Source organism: Erythrolamprus reginae, chromosome 1 (genome assembly GCF_031021105.1).
Source record: "Erythrolamprus reginae isolate rEryReg1 chromosome 1, rEryReg1.hap1, whole genome shotgun sequence".
NCBI lineage: Eukaryota > Metazoa > Chordata > Lepidosauria > Squamata > Dipsadidae > Erythrolamprus > Erythrolamprus reginae.
Genome location: NC_091950.1, coordinates 298,746,831 through 298,771,658, shown reverse-complemented (window position 1 = coordinate 298,771,658; position 24,828 = coordinate 298,746,831). Strand labels below are relative to the sequence as shown.

At 40.4% G+C, this 24,828-nt stretch overlaps 1 protein-coding gene across 2 annotated transcripts; it reads left to right on the top strand.

Moving 5' to 3' along the window:
- The first annotated feature begins 2,499 nt into the window (after nt 1–2,499).
- On the top strand, nt 2,500–20,567 carry ZBTB24 (zinc finger and BTB domain containing 24). Of its 2 annotated transcripts, none has more exons than XM_070739413.1 (7): nt 2,500–2,579; nt 6,103–7,071; nt 10,479–10,646; nt 13,533–13,616; nt 14,805–14,888; nt 16,509–16,590; nt 19,680–20,567. In XM_070739413.1, exons 2-7 carry the CDS (start codon nt 6,108–6,110, stop codon nt 20,419–20,421), a joined length of 2,124 nt encoding a protein of 707 aa, XP_070595514.1. In that variant the 5' UTR covers nt 2,500–2,579; nt 6,103–6,107; the 3' UTR covers nt 20,422–20,567. The 2 variants fall into 2 exon arrangements, with proteins under 2 accessions (XP_070595514.1, XP_070595523.1); XM_070739422.1 differs by lacking the exon at nt 2,500–2,579 and adding an exon at nt 2,664–2,829.
- Nucleotides 20,568–24,828: the final 4,261 nt, after the last annotated feature.

Genomic DNA, 24,828 nt, shown 5'->3' with positions numbered 1-24,828 from the left:
TTGCCGAGAGCACTTTCGTCCCGGGCTCTCAGCAAGGGGGTTTCAGGAGAGACGGGGCAGGCGTTCTCTCAGCGGAGGCCGGCGAAGGTGATATTCAATGTCGGGGGCGCACGGGCGGTTGCGCGCGCTCCCTATCTCCCTGCTAGCCCACTCGGAATATTCAAAATAAGAAAAGCCTTTGCCGGCGAAGGTTTTTCTTATTTTGAATATTCCGAGTGGGCTAGCAGGGAGATAGGGAGCGCACGCAACCGCCCGAGCGCCCCCGACATTGAATATCACCTTCGCCGGCCCCGCCTCTCCTGCAACCCCCTTGCTGAGAGCCCGGGACGGAAGTGCTCTCGGCAAAGGTGAGGCGGGCAGGGCGTGCATTCCGGGTGCGGGAGGAGCTGCGGTGAAAGGCAGGAGGTGGCGGGGGAGCAGAGGGGGCAGATCGGGCGGGCGGTGGGCAGCGCGGAAAGGCCGAGGGGGCCCTGGCGCCGCGGACCGGCTGAAAAACCCCAACGGTCCGGTCCTGGTCCGCGGACCGGCGGTTGGGGACCTCTGCTTTAACATATTAAAATATTTTGGTCATGTCCCCCATTTCCCTTCTGTCCTCCAGACTACAGATTGAGTTCATTAAGTCTTTCCTTCCACCATTTTTGTAGCCTGTCTTTGGACCCGTTCAATTTTGTCAATATCTTTTTGTAGGTGAGGTCTCCAGAACTGAACACAGTACAGTATTCCAAATGTGGTCTCACCAGCACTCTATATAGCGGGATCATAATCTCCCTCTTCCTGCTCGTTATACCTCTAGCTATGCAATCAGGTATTCTACTTGCTTTCCCTATTGCCTGACAGCATTATTCACCCATTTTGAGACTATCATAAATCACTACCCCTAAATCCTTCTGAAGTTTTTGCTAACACAGAACTGCCAATACAATACTCAGATTGAGGATTCCTTTTCCCCAAATGCATTATTTTACATTTGGAAACATGAAACTGCAGTTTCCACTGCTTTGACCATATATCTAGTAAATATAAACAGGAATAAAATAAACCCCGTCTGAAGAAACTTGACAAAAAGTCATCGACAGTTCAAATGTATCCTAGGGAATTAAATTTTAAGTGCAACTCAGAAACCAAAGTGAGAATTTTTCGAAAGATCTCCGTGTCAACAGTTGGGAAGCACTTTGCAATTATCTTGTGCATCTATTCTTTTATTTTATTTTCCTCAGTAAAACAGTGAAATGTCCTGAATGGACATGATGTCAATCTAGAAACCCTTTTAAGGAGGGGGGGTTTCCTCCTAAAATGGGAAAAATGGAAGTGTCCTTTACTGCTACCATTTCGGTTACAAATGCCCCATCGTGAATCACCCAGACTCCACCTGTCTGCCATTCCTAGTGCCAAAAATATTTTTGTACTTACACGCCTGTCATCCTAATACCCAATGGCCTGTCTTCAAAATTTGCTATTGGACATCCTAAAGTTGGGGAAAAGATTAGAAGTAACGTGAGAAAATATTATTTTACTGAAAGAGTAGTACATGCTTGGAACAAACTTCCAGCAGACGTGATTGGTAAATCCACAGTAACTGAATTTAAACATGCCTGGGATAAACATATATCCATCCTGTTGTGGCTGGCTCTGGGCCAGCTCCTGCAACGGGGAATTTGGATGTTGGCTTAGGAGAGTCCTCAGGTTCCCAGAGACTTGTCTTACTGCCATCAGCTTCGGACAGTGAGGATTCCTTGCCAAGCTCAGACGCTGGGGAAGAAGAATCAGATAGAGAGATGGATGCAGCCAGCCCATTAATTAATGACCCCATTAGTGGGTCATCGGACTAGGAGGATCGGTGGATAGATGCCCAAGTGCACAGGCTCAGGGCTAGAAGGGACCAACTGCACAGGTATTGTCAGAGATAAGGGAGAACACCTGTGGCTGGGGCAATTAAGTTAATGAGATTGGATAAATTACCAGCATTGCAGAGCGCCTGTGGGAGTTTATCCGTTTGGAGAAGGATATGTCCTGTTTGCTTTGTTCCTGATCTTTCAGTCTTACTCAGTGCATGTGCACAGCTTTATTTTGGATAAACTGCATTTCTGTTTACTTTATAAAAGAGTGTGTGTTTGAATTTACATTTCTGATTTAAAGCCCGGCATAACACCATCCTAAGATAAAATACAGGAAATATTATAAGGGCAGACTAGATGGACCATGAGGTCTTTATGCACACTCCTCATCCACTTTGGGGATTGCTTTAAATGCTATGGCTATTCTTCCCCTGCTGGGAAATCAGAATAGGCACCCCCGGATTCTCCAACCCCAGAACCACCCCGGCTTGGGACAGAAGAGCATCTCCCCCCTCCCCTACCCCGCGCGCCTGTCGTTTAAGGGCAACAAACTCGCACCCGTCCCGCCACCTTCCCGCGCCCGAACTCCACCCCGCCCCCTGTCGAGCTTCTCCCCTCCTAATTCCCGCCCTCGTTTTATGACCTCACTTCCGGTCTATGCGCCTGCCGCTTCCGGCGTATGCCTTTTGCTGACTTCAACTGCCTGGTCGCGGAGCTCTGGGTTTGCAGCTTTGGCAGTCGAGGGTGAGTCCGGCTTCCTTGCTGACTCCCCCCCCCGCCCCCACCCATACAAACACACACACACACCGCCCGGAGGGCTAATAGGTCATCCAGAGAAAGATCCTTGTCTTCCGTTGACAGTTGTGTTAGACGCACGGCGCGATAGAGGCGGTTGGGGGGTTGCAACTCTTCCTCTGGGTCTCTCGATGGATTTTACGGGATTTCTGCTGCATTCAGACCGCCACCGGTGCTTATTTTGGGTAAACGGGTTAAGGTTGGTAAACAACGGTCGTCGGAAGGACGGAACGTCCTCGATGAGTGTCGGAGAGGGAGAAATTCACGACCCCGAAACCTCGTATTTTTACAGTCGGTTGAGATGAAGGGGGGGGGGGGAAGCATCCACCTGTTGAATTTCTCTCGCAGCTTGTGAAAGGCAAGGAAAGTTCTGGCGAGGGGGAAAATAATCTTTTTTTCCATCCCTTTCCCTGTTATTTCATTCTCTCTCTCTGCCTTGTCTTGCTTTGCAAGCTCGATTCCTCTTTTTGTTTTAAATAGGAGAGCAAAGGGAATCTCTGGCTCTGAAAGAACCAGTCTTTTTTCCCCCCTCAAAGCCAGAGCTGCCTCTTATGCCCACTTCACTTTAAAAAAAAATAGATTGCGCAAAAATGGATATGTTTACAAGGAAATTGAAAGGGAAAGAGGACTCTTGATTATTACAAAATATGGAATAAATTTTACAACTGGTTGAAAGAAAGAAATGATGAATTATACAGAGATATAGCTTAGTAGTTTAATAATAGAAGTAACTGTACTTTTAATATAAATAGTGTGCAATCATAACATTAACAAAATAATGTATAAATCTATATATATGAGTACACACATAACCAAGACAAACATACAACAAACATTTGGGGTATTTATTTATAATCTCAATTCTGTCCAAAGTTGATATCCGATAAATATGCATAATGTGCAATCATAACATTAACAAACATTTGGGGTATTTATAATCTCATTTCTGTCCGAAGTTGATATCGGATAAATATGCATAATGTGCAATCATAACATTAACAAAATAAGTTATAAATATATACATTATTTATACATTATTTTGTTAATGTTATGATTGCACATTATGCATATTTATCCGATATCAACTTCGGACAGAAATGAGATTATAAATACCCCAAATGTTTGTTGTATGTTTGTCTGGGTTATGTGTGTACTCATTTAAAAATAATTTTAAATTTTTTTAAAAAGAAAGACCAATCTTTTTTTTTTTGCCCTTATTTTCTCTAATTGGCTCCTCTTCTCCTCCTCCTCCTTCTGCTTCTGCAAAAGCTTTGGAAAAAGTACAGGAATTGTCTCATACTCGAAAAAGAAATTTATTTTTATTATTCGTGTATGCATGACATTGTACAGCATGGAATCTAAGTTGGAAGGGAAAGGATGCTACAGAAGAAATGATTGATTATAGTGTGATAAATGGTTGTAATGTCTATGGATTTTAACAGGAGGAAATAAAAGGCGCTTTTAAATTTTTTAAAAATATAAAAATGTACATTAAAAAATGTAAAAAAAGGTGAAATTTAAAAACTTGAGAAGAAAAATAATATCCCGATAGAACAAGTTAAGCTAATGTAGTACAAATCACAGAAGAATAAACAATGCATTAAATCAATATTGAAAATTACTGCTCAGTTAGAAATATGATTCTATGGCAAAGTTAGATGTGGCACAAATCTATACGCATTATCTAAGCCTTAATGGAATGAGTAGCCTATAAATATCCTGTTTAGTTTAAACTTTCAAAAATATTGGAAAACAAACATACTTCTGTGACAGGCCCAGTAAAGGATTTTTCAAGTGGTTGTAGAAAAAGTGGCTACATCAGCATTTAGTTGAAAATATATACAGAGATTTCTGTCTGGGGGTCATTTGGCCTTAGATTATTATTATTATTATAAGTACTGTACAGTATTTCTTATGTCAGTGGTACTGACCAGTAATTCTATGCAAATTCTTTGAAAGAATCACTGTGTAATAGGCAAGAATCTGAATAAAGTACTTTACTTCAAAACAATAAAGTAGCCACACCTTTTCCCAAATATGTGGAAAAAGCAAACAGCAAGCATGGGGAAAGTTGCACTAGTAAAACAAAGAGAGGGTTTTTTTGTACATTGTGGCAACACTGGCCAGTTTCCTATTGACCAGAACATTAATGTAATAATTCCCATGTGTTAAAAAGAACAAAAAATAGATCTGGACAATATCTGTCTTGGAAGTTTCATTTGCATCACTGCTAAATTTGAGATTTCTAATTTTTTAAAATGAACTTGAATGTGTATACTTTCTCACTAGATCACATTTTTATTTTTCTTAGCTCCAATAATGCTTTAAAAAATACTTACTTTCCTATCTAAATTTTGCCTTTGTTGATTTGAAAGAACCCTTTCTTGTTATTCACAAATATATACTTAGGAATAAGTCCTGAGGTCTACTTATAATTGGCAGCTAATTAGAAGTCAAACTGTCATACAGATGTACTGTGCTACATTCAAGTTGTGTAATTTGAATGGTATTCTGTTCCTGGTAGCTCCAATGCAAACCCTCTTGTGCATATATGTACATCTGTGTGCCTGTGTAGAAATACCTGTATTAATAAGTGGAGCTAAAATTTCAGCCAAAGGGTTTGCATCCCAATTTACTTAGGGGTAAGGAGGAGGAGGGCCTTCTTTGTTGCAGTATCTTGCCCCCACCCCATGTGAGGTTGGTCCCAATCCTTTCGAAGGGGCCTAAAGACCTGGCTCTGCTGGTTGGTCATGTTTCTCTGGAGAGTCCCTACCCACCCACTTTTTCAAAACAGTTTCTAGGGGTAAGGCATTAGAAAAAGTAGGTGGCAAATTCATAACAACTGCCTTCCCCTTTCAATAGGGTTCTTTTTGCTACTTTGGTATCAATTTTTTTTCCTATTTTTAAAGCTATTTAATTACTAACATAATTAAATAACTATTAAAACTTGGTATTTAAATGAGGCCCTTATTTAGGATGCTTAATTCAGAATTATATTGGCAAACCTGAATAACTCCAAAATTTGGCAGTTTGGGGGCATTGTGTAGTCACAGTGGTTCTCAACCTTTCTAATGCCGCAACCCTTTAATACAGTTCCTCATGTTGTGGTGACTCCCAATCATAAGTCTAACACAATTCTCCCAACAGAGCTTTAAGCTGATTGGCAGGAAGGTCAGAGGGACACCCCTGCTGTAAACGCTTGATTGGTCGGATTGTAAAAATACGTTCCAAGGTGCCAGAATAGAAGCTTTAGCTCCTAACACTATGGGAAATTTGTCTTTTCCCATGGTCTTAGGCGACCCCTGTGAAACGATCGTTCGACCCCCAAAGGGGTCCCAACCTCCAGGTTGAGAACCACTGGGTAGTGCCATTCGAATAGAATAGCGTATATCCTTTGTACTTAAATAAGTATTTTCCATTAGTCTTGGAGCACTTTGAATCTTAAGTTTCTTTTTTTTTCCTTTGTCTTTAGCAATAATGGATGAAGTTGTATCTAATTCTTCAGAGAAACTTATAGCAATCCACTCCAAGGTTCACCGAGACACTATTCTGATTAAATTTGAGGAACAGAGAAAAAAAGATTTTTTGTGTGACATCACTTTAATTGTAGAAAATGTTCACTTTAGAGCCCATAAAGCATTACTTGCTGCCAGCAGTGAATATTTCTCCATGATGTTCGTTGAAGAGGGCGAGATTGGCCAGTCGATCTACATGCTGGAAGGGATGGTGGCAGATGCTTTTGGGGTGCTATTGGAATTTATTTACACAGGCTGCCTACAAGCTAGTGAAAAAAGTATAGAACAGATTTTAGCGACTGCTCACCTCCTCAAAGTGAACGATCTAGTGAGAGCATATACAGAGCAAGAGACGAACTGCAGCTTAACAAACACGTTATCTGGAATTTCTAACAGTGAAACCACAATAGCTGTCTTAGCAAAGAACAAGAAAAGTGAAGACCCACCAAAGCGAAAGCGTGGAAGACCGAGGAAAGTAAAGAACATCCAGGAAGAAAAACTGGAATCCCTTTCAACCGAAGATGTGCAATTAAAAGAGAACAACTCAGTTCACAATAAGCAAAATTTTATAAAGTGGGAGACTGTGGTAGAAGACAGGAATACCAATGAACTCCTTCCTGTAAGTGGAGAGGGAAGAGAAATATGTAGGACAGAAGCTGTGGTGAGTGTCTCAACAGAAAAGGATGAGAACTATGATCCTAAGTGCCAAAATACACAGGTCACTCAGAGTCGTTACAGCAAACGTAGGATACGGCGGTCAATCAAGTTAAAAGATTATAAACTTATTGGTGATGAAGAGGATGGTGGGCTGTCCAAAAGGGCCAATGGCAGAAGAAAACGTACTGGTTCTGAAGTTGAGTGCAAGGACTGTGGGAAAGTCTTTAAGTATAATCATTTTTTAGCTATACACCGAAGAAGTCATACAGGTTAGTTTTCTTTTCAATCTTAGGGCCAAATATTACAGGCTCTCTACATTCCGTTATTAAACTGTGATGGAACGATTAATATAAATGTATAAATGATCAACAGATGGGGAAATGAATAAATTTAAACTTTCATTTATCGTTTATTTTTAAAAATTATAAATCAGTTTCTGGTCACAATTCAAAGTGTTGGTTATGACCTTTAAAGCTCTACATGGCAGTGGACCAGAGTACCTTCGGAACTGCCTGCTACCGCACAAATCCCAGCAACCGATAAGGTCCCACAGAGTTGGCCTTCTCCGGGTCCCGTCGACTAAACAATGTCGTTTGGCGGGCCCCAGGGGAAGATCCTTCTCTGTGGCGGCCCCGGCCCTCTGGAATCAACTCCCCCCGGAGATTAGAACTGCCCCCACCCTTCTTGGCTTCCGTAAATTACTCAAGACCCATCTATACCACCAGGCATGGGGGAGTTGAGACACCTTTTCCCCCAGGCTTTTTTTATATTTATGTTTGGTATGTATGTGCTGTTTGCTTTTTAATATGATAGGGTTTTATATGCTTCTTTTAATATTAGATTTGTTTTGCTATAATATTGTTTTATTACTGTTGTGAGGCCCCCCGAGTCTTCGGAGAGGGGCGGCATACAAATCTAATAAATTGAATTGGATATATGGCCACTCCTATAGTATAAAATAACCTAGATGGCTTACTATCAGATATATAAGTACTGTAATAAAATACAAAAAGTTTTTTTAAAAATTACATACCACCAAAACACCATTAACACTTGTTATATGTTCAACATCACAAATTCTGAGCTCACTTCCCATTCTGACCCAACTTCTGAAGGTTTGATCTTAACAGCTTTCCAGAAGACAAAGAGGAGAATGGCCCTTCATGGGGCAAATGCAGCTATGGAAAAGGCTCGTTCCCTAGATCCCGGCAAATGGCTGGAGGCCTGGAGTATGCCCACCCTGTCCAACCTAATGAGACAAGTAGATGCCCTCTAAGGAAAAAAAAGTTAATTCATATATTCCGGCCTTGTGCCATAACAGGGCTTTAAATGTGATAACCAGCACCTTGAATTTGTTCCCCAATTCTTTCATATATAATATTTATTAGTTTGAACAATAATGATGTTTACATTTCTATTTAAAAATTAAAACTTGTCAATGATATAAATTAGAAGATTTATATTTGAAGATCCGGGTCAGAATGATCAACACCCATTTTTCACCTTCCAAAATGCTGGAAGAAAAAAAATACATTTGCTAGCTTGCCCAAACAATGGTGCCTGAAAAATCAGCTGCCTAATCTTCAGTGGCCGTATTTGTTTAAGTTACCATACAAAATGGAGAAGTCACGGTAAGTATTTAATATAGCTTCATTTTCTCTAATATTTATTTTTATTTATTTGAATTCCTGCCTTTATTATTTTTACAAACAACTCAAGACTAGGGATGGGCGACAGGTTCGGACGAACTTTACGCAAAATTCGGCCAAACCCAAATGGGGAATCCCACCAAGAGATTCCGGGGGCAGAACTTTGACATCACATATACTGGCAGGTTGCTAAGGACGCCAAGGTGATCACTTCCTGGATTCCATGGAATCCAGGAAGTGATCACCTTGGCGTCCTTAGCAACCTGCCGGTGACGTCAAGGCTCTGCCCCCGGAATCTCTTCAAGGGAGGGATTCCCCAGTGCCTTCAAAGGGAGGTCTTCACGTAAAAATAAACATTGTTATTTTTACGTGAAAGGACACCGCTGCAAGCAAAGGGCAGTCCTTTCACGTTAAAATAAATGTGTTTGTTTTTACGTGAAAGGACCGCCCTTTGCTTGCAACACCGCTGCGGAATCCAGGAAGTGATCACCTTGGCGTCCTTAGCAACCTGCCGGTGACGTCAAAGCTCCGAACGCCGAATGCGACCCCGAACTTTGCCCAAAGTTTCAAAAAAATTCGGGTTTGGGTTCGGCATACCGAACACCGCAAAATTCAATACGGACCCAAATTGTGCGGGTTCAGTTCGCCCATCACTACTCAAGACAGCAAATATATCCAACATACCTTCCTCTTCCTATTTTCCATGCAACAACGCCATGAGGTTGGGCTGAAAGAGAGTGACTATCCCAAGATCACTCAGCTGACTTTCATCACTAAAGCAGGATTAGAACTCATAGTCTCCTACTTTCTGGCATAGTACCTTAACTGCTAGACCAAACTGGCTCTCTTAAAATATCATTTTTAAGAATTGTTTTATCAGATTCAGGATCCTTGTACAAATAAATATACAATGGAAATTAATACCAAGTTTTACAACACAACTGATGTGGAATCATTAGATTTTGAGGCATTTGTATATATAAAAGCCTAGATCTTTAATCTGGTGAAAAATTCTGAGGACGGTGATTTTTCCAGGATTATCTTATTTTTTTTCTTGCAACAGATGAATGTAAATCCAGTGGGCCACTGTGCCTGTCCTCTCTTGTGCTTGAACAAACGAGGTCTTACTTTTAAGGTTGAAAAACTTGACAACCCCCCTTCCCTACTTACCCACCTATCCACCCACTATCCACCCACTATTCCCATCGTCTGCTTTATGATAACATAGAATATTTTCAGAGGGCTGCAAAATTTAAGAGCTTGCCCATATGTTATGACATAGTAATTGGCTGCAATTAGTGAACCATGTATAAGCCTGAAACAATGATGCAAGTCAGACTTAATATTTAAATGAGAGATCACTAGGAAATTCCAAGACCATAGACCAGACAGAAAAGCTTTTGTTACATAGAATAAAGTGAATTTGTCCTGGTCTTCAAGTGTTAGGCTTGACTGATGGGAGACTTTATCTCTGCGCGTCTACTCATGGATTCACATGAGTAATTAGCTTATGGAGTTCTGCGCGGTAAATTAGGAATCCCCGTGGTTCTACATTTCAAAACAGCCTCAAAAATGAACATTTTTGTTTTGTTGTTTAAGATACCATCACAGAAACCAGGAGACCAGGAGTTCTAGTATCAACTTAGGCACAAAGCCACCAGGGTGACTTGGGCAAGTGAACCTCTCTCAGCCTAACCTACCTTATAGGATTGTTGCGGCAAAAATAAGAGAAGGGAAGAATATTAGGTATCTTCATGGATTACAGTTATTTATATAAATAATGGCATCACAATATAGATAAAGAAAATTGGGTGTTACTAGAAATTGTTAAAATTGCCCTTTTATATAAACACTTATTTTTCCATCAACCTTTGTAGTGTTTTCAAACTAGTAGTATTGAAAACTAACTTTAAAAAATTACTCTATTCTCCGATTTGAATTGAACGATGCATGTTATTATTTCAAGCACTGCTCCATCTGCTTGAAATGTCAGTTTCCCCATCACCATGCCATGCCTTTGTTTTCAGGGGAGCGCCCATTCAAATGTGGTGAATGTGGCAAAGGCTTTTCCCAGAAGCACTCTCTCCAAGTCCATGAACGGATGCACACTGGGGAACGGCCATATACTTGCACAGTTTGCAATAAGGCTTTAACCACAAAACATTCTCTCCTGGAGCACATGAGTCTTCATACAGGTAAGATCAAAAGCCATTCACCAGGCTAAAATTGTAAAGTCGGGGTTGGAATTCCTGGCTGGATTAGAATGAATATACCTGCATTATTCCACTAACAGAATCTTTGACACTTCTGAGATCTCGTTTTAGGAATTGGAAATTATAACTGATCCCAATATTTTGTCCTTAGTGTCTGTTTTTTTATATAAGCTACACTTCTGTAGTTCGTAGGGGCTGCATTAATCCATAAAACTAGATCTTTTCATTCAGTTATAGAAAGCTTTTTATAGCTCCTGGTTTCTCCCCATGGAATAAATTCTATGTCAATTTCACATTTGTGGTAGAAGTCCCCAGTGTGTTTTCCTTTGAAAAAAGTACATTGGATATAGCACTCATAATCCACTGGTATTTAAGGCCTTACTGCCGTTCTTGTTCCAAGAATGAGACAAGGAAAATTCCTCCTTCTGATTACTACATGCTTTCAAAATCTATTAACAGAAACAAGTAATGAGAATGTAGTAGTGACTACAGAAATGTGGTAAATAGAAATCTGCTTGTGCAATATTTTGTAAATGAAAATCCAGGTATAAAATGGGAGGTGCTATCAAATAGTCCTGAGAAAATGTTTCATTTTTCAATATCTTCTATTTCTGTAAATCCTGTATTCTTCATAGTCCCTGAATTACATATATTACTTGAGTAGGGAATCTATGATGAAGGATTGCCGGGACTGGGCATGGCTAATCTAGTGAAAAGAAGGACCAGGGGAGACATGATAGCAGTGTTCCAATATTTGAGGGGCTACCACAGAGAGGAAGGAGTCAAGCTATTTTTCAAAGCACCCAAAGACCAAACAAGAAAAAGAGATTCAATCTGGAAATAAGGAGAATTTTTCTGGCAGTGAGAGCAATCAACCAATGGAACAGCTTGCCTTGAGAAGTTGTGCAGGCTTCATCACTGGAAGCTTTTAAGAAGAGATTGGACTGACATCTGTCAGAAATGGTGTATGGTCTTCCGCTTGGGTGAAGGATTGGACTAGATGACCTACAACAGTGATGGCGAACCTTTTTTCCCTCGATGCCAAAAGAGCATGCATGTGCACTATCGCGCATGTGCGAGTGTGCCCACACCTATAATTCAATGCCTGGGAGGGCAAAAACATCTTCCCCCAACCCCCCCCCCAGAAGCCCTCTGGAGGCTAGAAACCTGTTTCCCAACTTCTGGTGGGCCCAGTACGCTCGTATTTCACCTTCCCCAGGTTTCAAAGGCTTCCCTGGAGCTGGGGGAGGGTAAAAACGCCCTCCCCCATTCCCCCAGAAGCTCTCTGGAAGCCAAAAATGCCCTTCCAGAGCCTTTTCTGTGGCTGCCCAGCTCTTTGGAACCAGCTTCCACCCAGTGTCCGCACACCCTCCCCCACCCTGCTGGCCTTTCATAAGGCCACAAAGACCTGGCTGTGTCGGCAAGTTTGGGGACCATAAATTTTACATTCTAGATGGCCAATGTTATGAACGGCGTTCATGTGTATGATGGTGTCTGTTTTTATCTTTATGGGTTTTTTCGTTTTATAACGTTTTAGTTTAGAAATGTTTGACTTCTTTTATCTTTTGTATCTATTTTATTGTATTTTTATCACTGTTTTTAAGCTGCCCTGAGTCCTTCAGGATTGGGCGGCATAGAAGTTGAATAAATCAAATAAACTTCCTGCCGGCTTTCCCATTTATTTTGTCGGAATCTGGGAAAGAAAGTTGGAAATGATGACCTGGGGTTCTGCTGCTACTTGCTACTATGGTTTTTTTGAATGACATTGTGGCGAGGGGGGCGTTTGCCCAGGTTCGCCTGGTGCACCAGTTGCGGCCCTATTTGGACCGGGAGTCACTGCTCACAGTCACTCATGCCCTCATCACCTCGAGGCTTGACTACCGTAATGCTCTCTACATGGGACTACCTTTGAAAAGTATTCGGAAACTTCAGATCGTGCAGAATGCAGCTGCAAGAGCTATCATGGGCTTTCCTAAATATGCCCATGTTATACCAACACTCAGCAGTCTGCATTGGTTGCCGATCAGTTTCCGGTCACAATTCAAAATGTTGGTTATGACCTATAAAGCCCTTTATGGCACTGGACCAGAATATCTCTGGGACCGCCTGCTGCCGCACGAATCCCAGTTAGGTCTCACAGAGTTGGCCTTCTCCAGGTCCCGTCAACTAAACAATGTTGTTTGGCAGGACCCAGGGGGAGAGCCTTCTCTGTGGCGGCCCCGACCCTTTGGAACCAACTCCCCCCAGATATCAGAGTTGTCCCCACCCTCCTTGCCTTTCGTAAGCTCCTTAAAACCCACCTCTGTTGTCAGGCATAGGGGGATTGAGACTTTCCCTTCCCCCTAGGCTTATAAAATTTATGCATGGTATGTCAGTATGTATGATTGGTTTCTTAAATTGGGGTTTTTTTAAATTAACTTAAATATTAGATTTGTTTACATTGTATTATTATTGTTGTTAGCCGCCCCGAGTCTATGGAGAGGGGCGGCATACAAATCTGATAGATAGATAGATAGATAGATAGATAGATAGATAGATAGATAGATAGATAGATAGATACATACATACATACATACATACATACATACATACATACATACATACATACATACATACAATCAGTCCATTCATCCTACCTGCCACTAAGAATAATCACTTTGGTTTCATGGCAGTCCGGAGAACAGGGTTTTGGGTGATGACCTACTTTGTAATGGGCAGGGTTCTTGTCAGAATTCCCTGCACTCTGGAATATTTCAGTTGAGTTGCTATGCAAGATCAGAATAACTAGGTGTGAATTCACGGCTGCTCAGATTACCATAAGTACAAATATATAACTACAGTTTCTCTGTTTTCCCCTCTTTTTTTCAGGTCAGAAGGCTTTTACCTGTGACCAGTGTGGAAAATACTTCAGCCAGAGAAGGCAACTTAAAAGTCACTATAGAGTTCACACAGGTATAATGAAAATACTACAAGTTCTGAGGAAATGTTGAGGTTTTCTTGTACTTTTAATTATTGATTCATAACCAGTAGGTATATATTTGTTTACTATGCATTCTGTAAATGTTTCAGCACATTGTTGGTTCCATCTGATCATTTTGCAGAATGATTATATGAGTAATGTGATAATACAGAAAATTAAAATATTCTGTGTTTGAGGAGTTGGGGATATTTTCTGCTGAAAAGGCACAATTGAAAGGAAGAAATTCATAAGAGACAAGGTGGCTCAGCAGGTAGAGTGCAGTACTGCAGGCCACTAAAAGCTGACTGCTAGATCTGCAGGTCAGCGGTTCAAATATCATCACCAGCTCAAGGTTGACTCAGCCTTCCATCCTTCCGAGGTGGGTAAAATGAGGACCCAGATTGTGGGGGCAATATGCTGGCTCTGTTAAAAAGTGCTATTGCTAACATGTTCTAAGCTGCTCTGAGTCTAAGGAGAAGGGCGGCATTAAAAAAAAATCAAATAATTAATTAATTAGCTAAACATTCTGAAGATATTATGATTGAAGATATAGTAAAGAGATTATTCCTGCATATGAAGAAGCAAGAAAAATAGAGTTGCTTGTAGAACAGTTGCTGTGATGAATTGGACCACCAGTTTGCTTAACTTTGGCATTATTGTTTTCTAGTACAAGCTTGTTTCATTAATGTAATAGTTTAGTTTGGTGTTTCTCAACCTTGGCCGTTTGAAGATGTGCGGACTTCAATTCCCACAATCCTGGAAATTCTGGGAGTTGAAGTCCATACATCTTTAAATATATATCAGAAAAAGTATAATTACAAATGTACTGATGAACAACAACTAGAAGAATATAGGGACACATGCAATAGTAGTAATCTGCTGATACAAATAGTATCAGTTACTATAAGAGATTCCTCATTCATGTGAAAGGAAAGTAGAAAAATCCACCATGCAAACAGAAGTTCGCCATCATTTGATGGAGCTATTATCCCCTGTTTTAATTTTCTGAATGTTGTCTATAATGCTTCCATCAACTATGGCATTACTTTGGTTTCAGTTGTATTACAGTTGTAAACTTCATGATTTTATTATTATTAACTACCGACATGTTAAGATAAAAATTATAAATGAAGAAGACACATTTGGTAAAAATAATTTTATTTTTCATTTTACATAATCAGGCCATTCATTGCCAGAATGCATCCTCTGTCATCGTAAATTCATGGATACAGCTCAATTAAAGAAACATTTAAGAACACATACAGGTAATGCTGTTTTTCTATTCTCTACTGCCAAAAATTCTTACAGTATATATAATTTAGGTTAGGAACATCCAATTAAGCAGCAGTCATCTGTATATACAGTGATCCCTCGAGTATCGCGAGGGTTCCGTTCCAAGACCCCTCGCGATAATCGATTTTTCACGATGTAGGGTTGCGGAAGTAAAAACACCATCTGCGCATGCGCACCCTTTTTTTTCATGGCCGCACATGCGCAGATGGTGGAGTTTGCGTGGGCGGCAGGCGGCACCCAGGGAAGGTTCCTTCGGCCGCCCAGCAGCTGATCTGCTCCGCAGCGCGGCAGCAGCGAGGAGCCGAAGATGGGGTTTCCCCGTTGCCCAGGCAAAGGGGAAACCCCATCTTCGGGTCCTCGCTGCTGCCGCGCTGCGGAGCAGATCAGCTGCTGGGCGGCCGAAGGAACCTTCCCTGGGTCTTCCCGCCGCCCAGGCAAAGGGGAAACCCCAAGATCGCTTGCCCGTCACCCGGCCGGCCGCTCGCTTGCCGCTTGCCCGTTCGCCCGCCCGGCCGGCTGCTCGCTTGCCCGTTCACCCGCCCACCCGGCTGCTCGCTTGCCGCTTGCCCGTTCACCCGCCCGCCCGGCTGCTCGCTTGCCGCTTGCCCGTTCACCCGCCCGCCCGGCTGCTCGCTTGCCGCTTGCCCGTTCACCCGCCCGCCCGGCTGCTCGCTTGCCGCTCGAGAGCAAGAGGGGGAGAGATAGAGAAAGAGAGAGAGAGAGAAGGAAAGAAAGAGATGAGAGAGGGAGGAAGAGAGTGTGAGAGAGGAAGAAGCAAGATAGAGAAAGAGAGAGAGAAAGAAAGATGAGAAAGGAAAGGAGTGACGTCATCGGGTGGAAAAATCGCGATATAGCGTTTCGCGAAGATTGAGATCGCGAAAATCGAGGGATCACTGTAATATATAAGCTTATAATGGATTCTAATTTTTAACAATGTATCTGTCGTGCTGAATCAATACTATATTATTATTATATTATTATATATTATAGCTGCCATATTAGGCAGTCCTCGAGTTTTGCAGCCCAGTGTGGGAATCTTACTGCTGATTTCAATTATTTATTCAGCGCAGGAATCTAAATTGACAGATACTTCAGTATATTTAGTGAAGGCCAATTTATTACCTTTAAATAATTGGTCTCCACACTCAAACTGCTGCTACTGTTTGAGAAATTTTGGCTGATAGGAAACAGAACTACTGCTTTTTTTTCAGAGGGCAAATGATTATGGCTGAAAACCATGAGCAGATTACTAAAAAGAAATAAAATCAATATTATCCATTTTGTGTATAATTTTACATTAAAATATGAAAATAGATTTCATAATCTCTCCCCCCCCCTATTTTTTTTAGGGTAAGAGTATTTAAAGATGACTGAAGAGAAAAACATTGTCCTCCAATTTTTTCTCAGTATTTTCTTGTATGTTCATATCTCAGTTACCCTAGGTATGTTCATATCTATTTACCCTAAAAGCTATGAATTAGCATGAGATTTGGTTTTTACATTCATTAGACTCTATTTATAAGTCAAACTCTCTTAACTGTTCTTTCAATAAGAGATAATTACGTACTATACTAATCAGCAATTTTTTATAGGTGAAAAGCCATTTACTTGTGAAATCTGTGGCAAGTCATTTACAGCAAAAAGTTCTCTTCAGACACATATCAGAATTCACAGGTATCTCCTTCCCTTTTTTTTCCTTTTGATTTTGCAAGGAAAGCAGTTTATAGGAAATATTTTGAATGGGGCTATCAATTCAGTTTTATTGTCTGCTGCAATTACAGATCATAGTTTGTAAACTCAGGTCATGTTATGTTGTATACCCATGGTGACGAACCTATGGCACGTCTGCCAGAGGTGGAATGCAGAGCCCTCTCTATGGGCTTGTGTGCTTTCGCCAGTTGCTCTTCTGGTTTCTGGTCCGTGCATGCATACTGGTCAGCTGATTTTCATGTGTGCTGGAGCCCCAGAAACCTGAAGACCATCTGACCAGTGCGCATGCGCTCCTGGTCTTTGGGTTTCTGGTGTATGCGAAAATCAGCTGGCCAGTGCACATGCGTGCACCAGAAACCAGAAGACAGCTGATTTTAATGTGTGCCAGAACCCCAGAAACCTGAAGACCAGGTGGCTAGCGCTCATGTGCACCTGGTCTTCGGGTTTCCGGCATGCGCAAAGACCAGATGGCCAGTGCAAATGCAAGCACCAGAAACCAGAAGACCAGCTGATTTTCATGTGTGTCAGAGCCCCAGAAACCAGAAGACCTAGTGGCTGGCGCCCATGTGCACCTGGTCTTCGGGTTTCCGGCATGCGCAAAGACCAGATGGCCAGTGCAAATGCAAGCACTGGAAACCAGAAGACCAGCTGATTTCCATGTGTGTCAGAGCCCCAGAAACCAGAAGACCTGGTGGCTGGCGCCCATGTGCACCTGGTCTTCGGGTTTCCGGCATGCGCAAAGACTAGATGGCCAGTGCTTATGATTGCACCAGAAACCAGAAGACCAGCCCCATGCACACACATGTTTCGATTTGGGCACTCGATGCTGAAAAAGTTCACCCCCATACTTACATACTAATGATTTTAATTGCCTGCACCATGGGTATACAACATTTTTGTTTACCTGGGCCTCATTGAGTGAAGCGAAATTGTCTTCAGCCTCCTATAAAATATATAACATAGTTTTATAATATAAAATCACATGATATTAAAAGTTTATGTTCTTGTTGGGCCGCATTACTAGCTTGCCCAGGTATGCATTTGGCCTGTTGGTCTACACCATTGTGAATATTTCAACAAATTATTTTTAATCATTGGTGCACATTGTACTCAGTCTTTAGCCCAAAGCTAATGAGAACTATCCCATTATTGAATATATATTGTCCAAAAAAAAAAAAGCCCAGTGACCTCTATTAGATCCTGCTTTAATTGAACTCTGGTTTGTCTCATTATAGATGAAACAAGGCATACAGTTTTAAATTATCTTCTTGAAAGTTTTGGTAAACAGAAGTTTGGCATTACAGATTGAGAGTATACAGTGGTACCTCTACCTAAGAATGCCTCTCCTTAGGAACTTTTCTACATAAGAACCGGAATCTGACCCTCCGAAACTGTAACTGGAAAAGGCAGGGAGAAGCCTCGGTGGGGCCTCTCTAGGAATCTCCTGGGAGGAAACAGGGCCAGAAAAGGTGGGGAGAAGCTTCCGTGGGGCCTTTCTAGGAATCTCCCGGGAGGAAACAGGGCCGGAAAAGGCGGGGTGAAGCCTCCGTGGGGCCTCTCTAGGAATCACCTGGGAGGAAACAGGGCCGGAAAAGGCGGGGAAAAGGCAGGGAGAAGCCTCTGTGGGGCCTCTCTAGGAATCTCCTGGGAGGAAACAGGGCCTCCACCCTCCCTGTGGTTTCCCCAATCGCACACATTATTTGCTTTTACATTGATTCCTATGGGAAAAATTGCTTCTTCTTACAAACTTTTCTACTTAAGAACCTGATCATGGAACTAATTAAGTTCGTAAGTAGAGGAACCACTGTAATGTACATTAGAAATGGATAGTCATGTATTTTTAAAAAGCTTTGAATTTTTATTTTTTTTTAATGGGGCATCTGTTTATAAAAACAGAGAAAGCTGACAATCCCGAAAGCTCAATAGTAAAGGGATAGGAATCTATAGAGTTAGAGAAAACAATGTGACGCTCTGGAATTTTTCTTATGTTCTGTGTTAATATCTTGTCACTTATTACCTCAGTTTCACCAATGTAAATCAACTACATACCCCAAAATGAAAAGTAAAGTATTGCCATGTCATCTTAATGACAGACATATCCACCTGTTGCCTCAACATATGGTTGAGGAGCCTTCTAATAATATGTTTACTGTTATTCTATGGTGTATACGTATTGGAACAAGAATAGAATCTAAACATGGCTACTGCAGTATAAATGGCAAGGGTACAATAAGTTTAGACGTGCTCAGTTGTCTTTCCATATATCTGTGCTCCTGCTCAGTAGTTTTGAGATTGGCAACTAACCACCAACCATGTTGAGGCATCATTTCAGAGAGTTTCATTCTATCATACAGTAATGATTTATACTGCATGATTTTTAAAAAGTAAGATGGCTACCATTGACTTATACATCACTTATGTGAGGAAAATAGGAAGAGGAAGGTGTGTTGGATATACAGTGTTCCCTCGATTTTCGCGGGGGATGCGTTCCAAGACCGCCCGCGAAAGTCGAATTTCCGCGAAGTAGAGATGCGGAAGTAAATACACTATTTTTGGCTATGAACAGTATCACAAGCCTTCCCGTAACACTTTAAACCCCTAAATTACAATTTCCCATTCCCTTAGCAACCATTTAGATTATTACTCACCATGTTTATTTATTAAAGTTTATTAAAAAAATATTTATTAAAGGCAGACGAAAGTTTGGTGATGACATATGACGTCATCGGGCGGGAAAAACCGTGGTATAGGGGAAAAACCTGCGAAGTATTTTTTTAATTAATATTTTTTTTAAACCGTGGTATAGACATTTCGCGAAGTTCGAACCCGCGAAAATCGAGGGAACACTGTATTTGCTGTCTTACTTATAAAAATAATAAAGGCAGGATACAAATAAATAAAAATAAATACTTCATAGGAAGGGAGAAAGAGCGAATCCATCTTCCATTCAGTTTTAATGCTGTGATACTTGAATAATGCTTTGGGTTTTTAATAACATCTGTGCTTCACAAAATATGGACATATGTGATCAAACCAGATGTCTTCTGTTTCAGGGGAGAAAAGCCATATTCATGTAGTATTTGTGGAAAATCCTTTTCCGATTCCAGCGCCAAAAGGAGACATTGTATCTTGCACACCGGCAAAAAACCTTTCTCCTGTTCAGAGTGTTGTGTGCAGTTTGCACGTTTGGACAATTTGAAATCTCATTTGAAAATTCATATCAAAGAGAAACAGCTACAGGAAGCCAACGCTGCATCCAACAGCAACATCACAGAGGATGTCAGGAGCATTCTTCAGCTGCAGCAGTACCAACTTTCTACCTCTGGAGCCCAGGAGATTCAGCTGTTGGTGACAGATTCAGTGCACAACATAAACTTTGTGCCCAGCCATAATCAAGGCATTAGCGTTGTCACTTCAGATGATTCCCAAAATGTGATGGCAGAGCACACAGGCAGCCTTACTCTTCTCACTCAGCCATCACAGCAGCTGCAGAACCTGCTTCTTTCGGGCCAAACAGAACCCACAGACCAGATTCAGAATATCAGCATTGTGAGTGACCCAATGGATTCTCCCCAGACTGAACAAATGCATGTCATCACGCTGTCCAAAGAAGCTCTGGAACATCTCCACGCCAATCAGAATCAAGCAGATGTGCTTCAAATAGCCACAGGAACACCGCATCTGCAGGTGGCCCATGAACCTAGCCAGCAGTTTCGCATTAGCCAAGATACAATTCTACCTCCTCAAATCAGCAAGGGACAGACTCAAACTGTACATATCTCCAATTCAGCTTAACAGCCTCCAACTGTAGACCAGCCATCTGGAGGTCATCCCACCGAAGGGCAGGCTTTTTAAAATGCAGACTGATTTCCTTAAATGTATTTATTTATCAAGATGAAAGAAGAGCCTTCATGTGAAATACATTATATATATATATATATATATATATATATATATATATATATATATATATATATATATATATATATATATATACACAGTATTTAATTTCACATGCTGGTAGTGTTGATTGTTGGCTTAACGACAATTGGTTTATGCATTTTTATTTTGCAGATTTATCAATTTAGATGTATATTGAAAGCATGGCTTTTTAACCAGTGTTCTCATGCATTTGGCTGAACTGCAATCAAATATTAAAAGAACATGGTAGAAGCCTGCTTACACCTTTTGCCATCTCAGTTATTTCAGTGAGAAAAAACAATGCATGCTTAATTTTTTCACTGAAAATGATGGGGTGTAAAATTGCTTCTGAATGGACTTATACTGTATATATTTAACAAGTGATATTTTATATGTGTGTGTGAGTGAATGAAATATATATATATATATATATATATATAATTATATACTGTATATGTATATATGTAGATTGTTCTGAGTTCGGGTTTTGCCCCGTGTAATATTTTGAATGTCTATGCAACGTTTCGGTGAAATCACATTCACCATCATCAGGCTGAAGTTGTAAGCTTCATGCTGCTGTAAATATAGTTACAGTATATATATTTATATATATTTACAGCAGCACGAACCTTACAACTTCAGCCTGATGATGGTGAATGTGATTTCACCGAAACGTCGCATAGACATTCAAAATATTACACGGGGCAAAACCCGAACTCAGAACAATCTACATACATATACCCGTGAAAATCTAAGAAAACATATATATATTAATTTCCCCCTATATCCTCATTAATTTGGGATAAAACAAACTCATGTTTGGATTTCAAAAGAAAAATTGATCGATCTGTGAGAGTCGATTTTATTAGACAGTTTGTACAAGCAGAAGTAAAATAAGACTTGAGGAAATTTTGCAACAATATATTAACTTTTGCAAAAAAAAATTGTATAATTTCAAAAGACAGAAAAAATAAAAGTTACGTCTCCAAACAGATGGCCATGGGCTCTTCTAAGTAATATGATAATAGGCTCAGCAAACTATTGCCTTGTTTTGGTTATGTTTTCATTAGCTTTTTTTTTAATTCAATGCTCGACTTCCCTAGACTTAACTGACACAAATCAATTCTGGTATTGGCTTATCAGAACAAACATAGGCGTTGTGATTTTTCCTTTCTCTTGTACTTTTTAATATTCTGGTGAATAAGCAGTATATGCAATCCTGTAATAAAAAATTTAAAAAATGATTTTCCCATTATAACTACAAAAACATTTACTTTATATGTTAATAGTAGTTCTAGTTGGGGAATAGAGTATAAAAGCTTCATGCTTGGGCCAATAAACCATTAACCAAAATCATTAGACCTGAAGTAGACTAAAAAATAGGAAGGAATAGAGAGAGAGAGAGCATACTTGCTCTCTAAGGAATTGCACTGTATTGGACATCCCTATTAAGGTGTGCACTATACCTTCCAATTCTTCCTGTCCTCATACTGCCTAAACTGTACAATCTGGATTCTACTGAATATAGGAAAGCTTCATTGTGGTAATCAGTGAACACTGGTTGGCAACTAAACCTTACGGATTACTTCAGTATCCTGTTGGTAACCATTGATAAAATGTAGAATGAGATGAAATGAAGATGCTAAGAGTTTGTACAAGGGAGAGAGGGTACTCATTTTTCCCTCAGTTGTTGATTGTGATTTTTATAAATATGTTGTTTTTAAAAAGTCTTAAGACCAATTGAATGATGTAGTGAAGTTAATTAACTTTGAAGGTATAACTGGGAAATAATTCTGCTCTAAATGATGAAATTGTGCCCTTAGTTAAACATTTAAAATAGAATGCTTCTTTATGTAAGATAAAGCTATACTGCTTTTAAAATAAACACTGCATATATTAATCCTTCTTTCGGGGGTGGGGGGGTTATTCCACGGTTTATGTGTGTTACAAACTTTATTTTGTAAGAAATGTGTTCCTTACAGGTCAAAGCTATGCTTCTGCAGTATAAATAAGGACAAATTAAATATGCAATTGTTTAAAGAAAAATATATAGAGTTACATTATAATTGCAATAATCATATGTGCAAATATTAAAATATATTTCAACTGCTTCCCCGTATGCCCAGATGATAATTTGAGATTATATTTAGATGCTATCACAAAATAGCCATGATGGATATGTCCACTCACAAATTCCCTATTAAGAACAACAAATTTTTGAGGATGCTTTCTAGGACCTTCCATAGCCTTCCCAAATCATTCCAAGCACCCTTATTTTTCTATTTTTCTGAAAAGTTAGGCACATTTAAATATAAGGCTCTCGTCATACCACAAGATGACTTCCTGAAACATAATTTCTGTCTCAATTATTCCTGCATTTCATTTTCAGATCCCTTTGCATTTCAGTCAATTATTTGAGGCCTCGGGAGAACGAACCACATTTCTATTCTGGGCTCAGTTTCCAGCTTCTATCTTTTGTTTATTTTTTAAAAGAAAAACATTACCTAGCAGAAGAGAGGTTGAATAATTGGCCTGACTATGTTTCCAATTAGCCTGAATGTAAAACCAAAATGTAAATTAGCATTTGCCTCCCCATTCCTTACAGCAGCAACCAGTTTGGCTCTTTGGAGTTCCCTCTATCAATAAAAACAAAAGTGATTTCCTGAATTGTAAACATATAGGATATCCTGTTTTACTTGGAAATACAGTACCTTTGTGTATCATTTCAGTATTGCACAAAAACCATTGAGATATTTACCTCTGTTTCCCACGTTAACAATTCTCCATTAAATTTTATCTGGCTGTCAACATCAACAACAAAATGGCTGTCATTTGGATCCCTAAGGAATTGAAAACTCTTAGGTAAAACAGTATGACAAAACAGAAAAGCTTCTACATAGTTTCATTAAGACCCATGTGTTGTGAGTGCTCTTCGTCCACCTCTGGTAATGATAGATTCTCAGGAGGATGAGCCAGCCCCCTCTGGATACCCTGGGCCAGTGTGGTTGCCAGGTGACACAGAGTGAGAGTGATGGAGAAATAGACCTAGATGAGCCCAAGGAACCACCAGAGGTGGCAGATATGTCAATGCGGGATTGGTCTGAGTCAGAGGATGAAGGGGAAATTAGAGTGGATGAGCCACTCTTAGATGTTTGATTCAGGAGGTTACAAAGCAGACAACAATACTTGTAGGGTAAAAGGAAGTCGTTTGTAGCTTTAACTCTAGGGGTTCTGCTGACCACTCCCAGTAGGTATAAAAGAGAAGGATTATGGGTAATTCTGGATGGAGTTTCAATGTTGATTTCATGGACGCTGTGTTAGATTTGGGGTTCCAGAAAATGCTCTCTGAAAATATCTGATTTCTGCTCTGTAAAGTCATCTGCCTGAAGCTACCTGCCTGTCAGAATGGAGTGAACTGAATTGTATACCCTATGACTCATTGCCTGTTTTATCTTGCTGAATGCAATTAGCCCTGAAGCTGGCGTCTTTCCCAGAGGCCTATCAGATAACTTCGCAGCGGTGAATTCTATTCCATGAACTTCTAAACATTTCTGCCTGTGAATGTTGCTTTTCTATATAAAGAGTGTAATTCAAAGCTTAAAGTGTGGGTTTTAGCCTTTTGTTTCAATCTGAAAAGCCCCGGAAAGAACACTGTGTGATAGATATTCTTTAACTGGTGGTGAGTTATTCTCTATACTGTCTTAAGTGAATGAGAATAACAAGAAGGAAGGGGAGGATAAATCTTGAAACAGTGTAGAGTAAACCGTCCATGAGCCAAGCATATTTCAAGATCACAACGAAATAGTATATGAGAAGTTGCAACAGAAGTAGTAGAGATGGCAAACAGTTGTCAGTCCATACAGGAGAAATATTGCAATCTTATTATTATATAGGTAGTCCTTGGTTTACAACAATTCATTTAGTGACTAAAGTTACAATGGCACTGAATTAATGACCACTGTTTTTCACATTGCAGAATCCCCATGGTCATGTGATTAAATCCAGATGCTTGGCAACTGACTCATGCAGTGTCCTGGGGTCATGTGATCACCGTTTGTGACCTGACAGGGCCAATAGGGAATCCAGTTTCACTTAACTGTGTTGTTAATTTAACAACTGCAGTGAATCACTTAACAATTGTGGTAAGAAAGGTGGTAAAATGAAGCAAAACTCACTTAACAAATGTCTCACTCAGCCACATACATTTTGGGCTCAAGTGTGGTTGTAAGTTGAGGACTACCGGAATTTGAGGTGCCACAATGCACCTTAAAAATTGGGTTT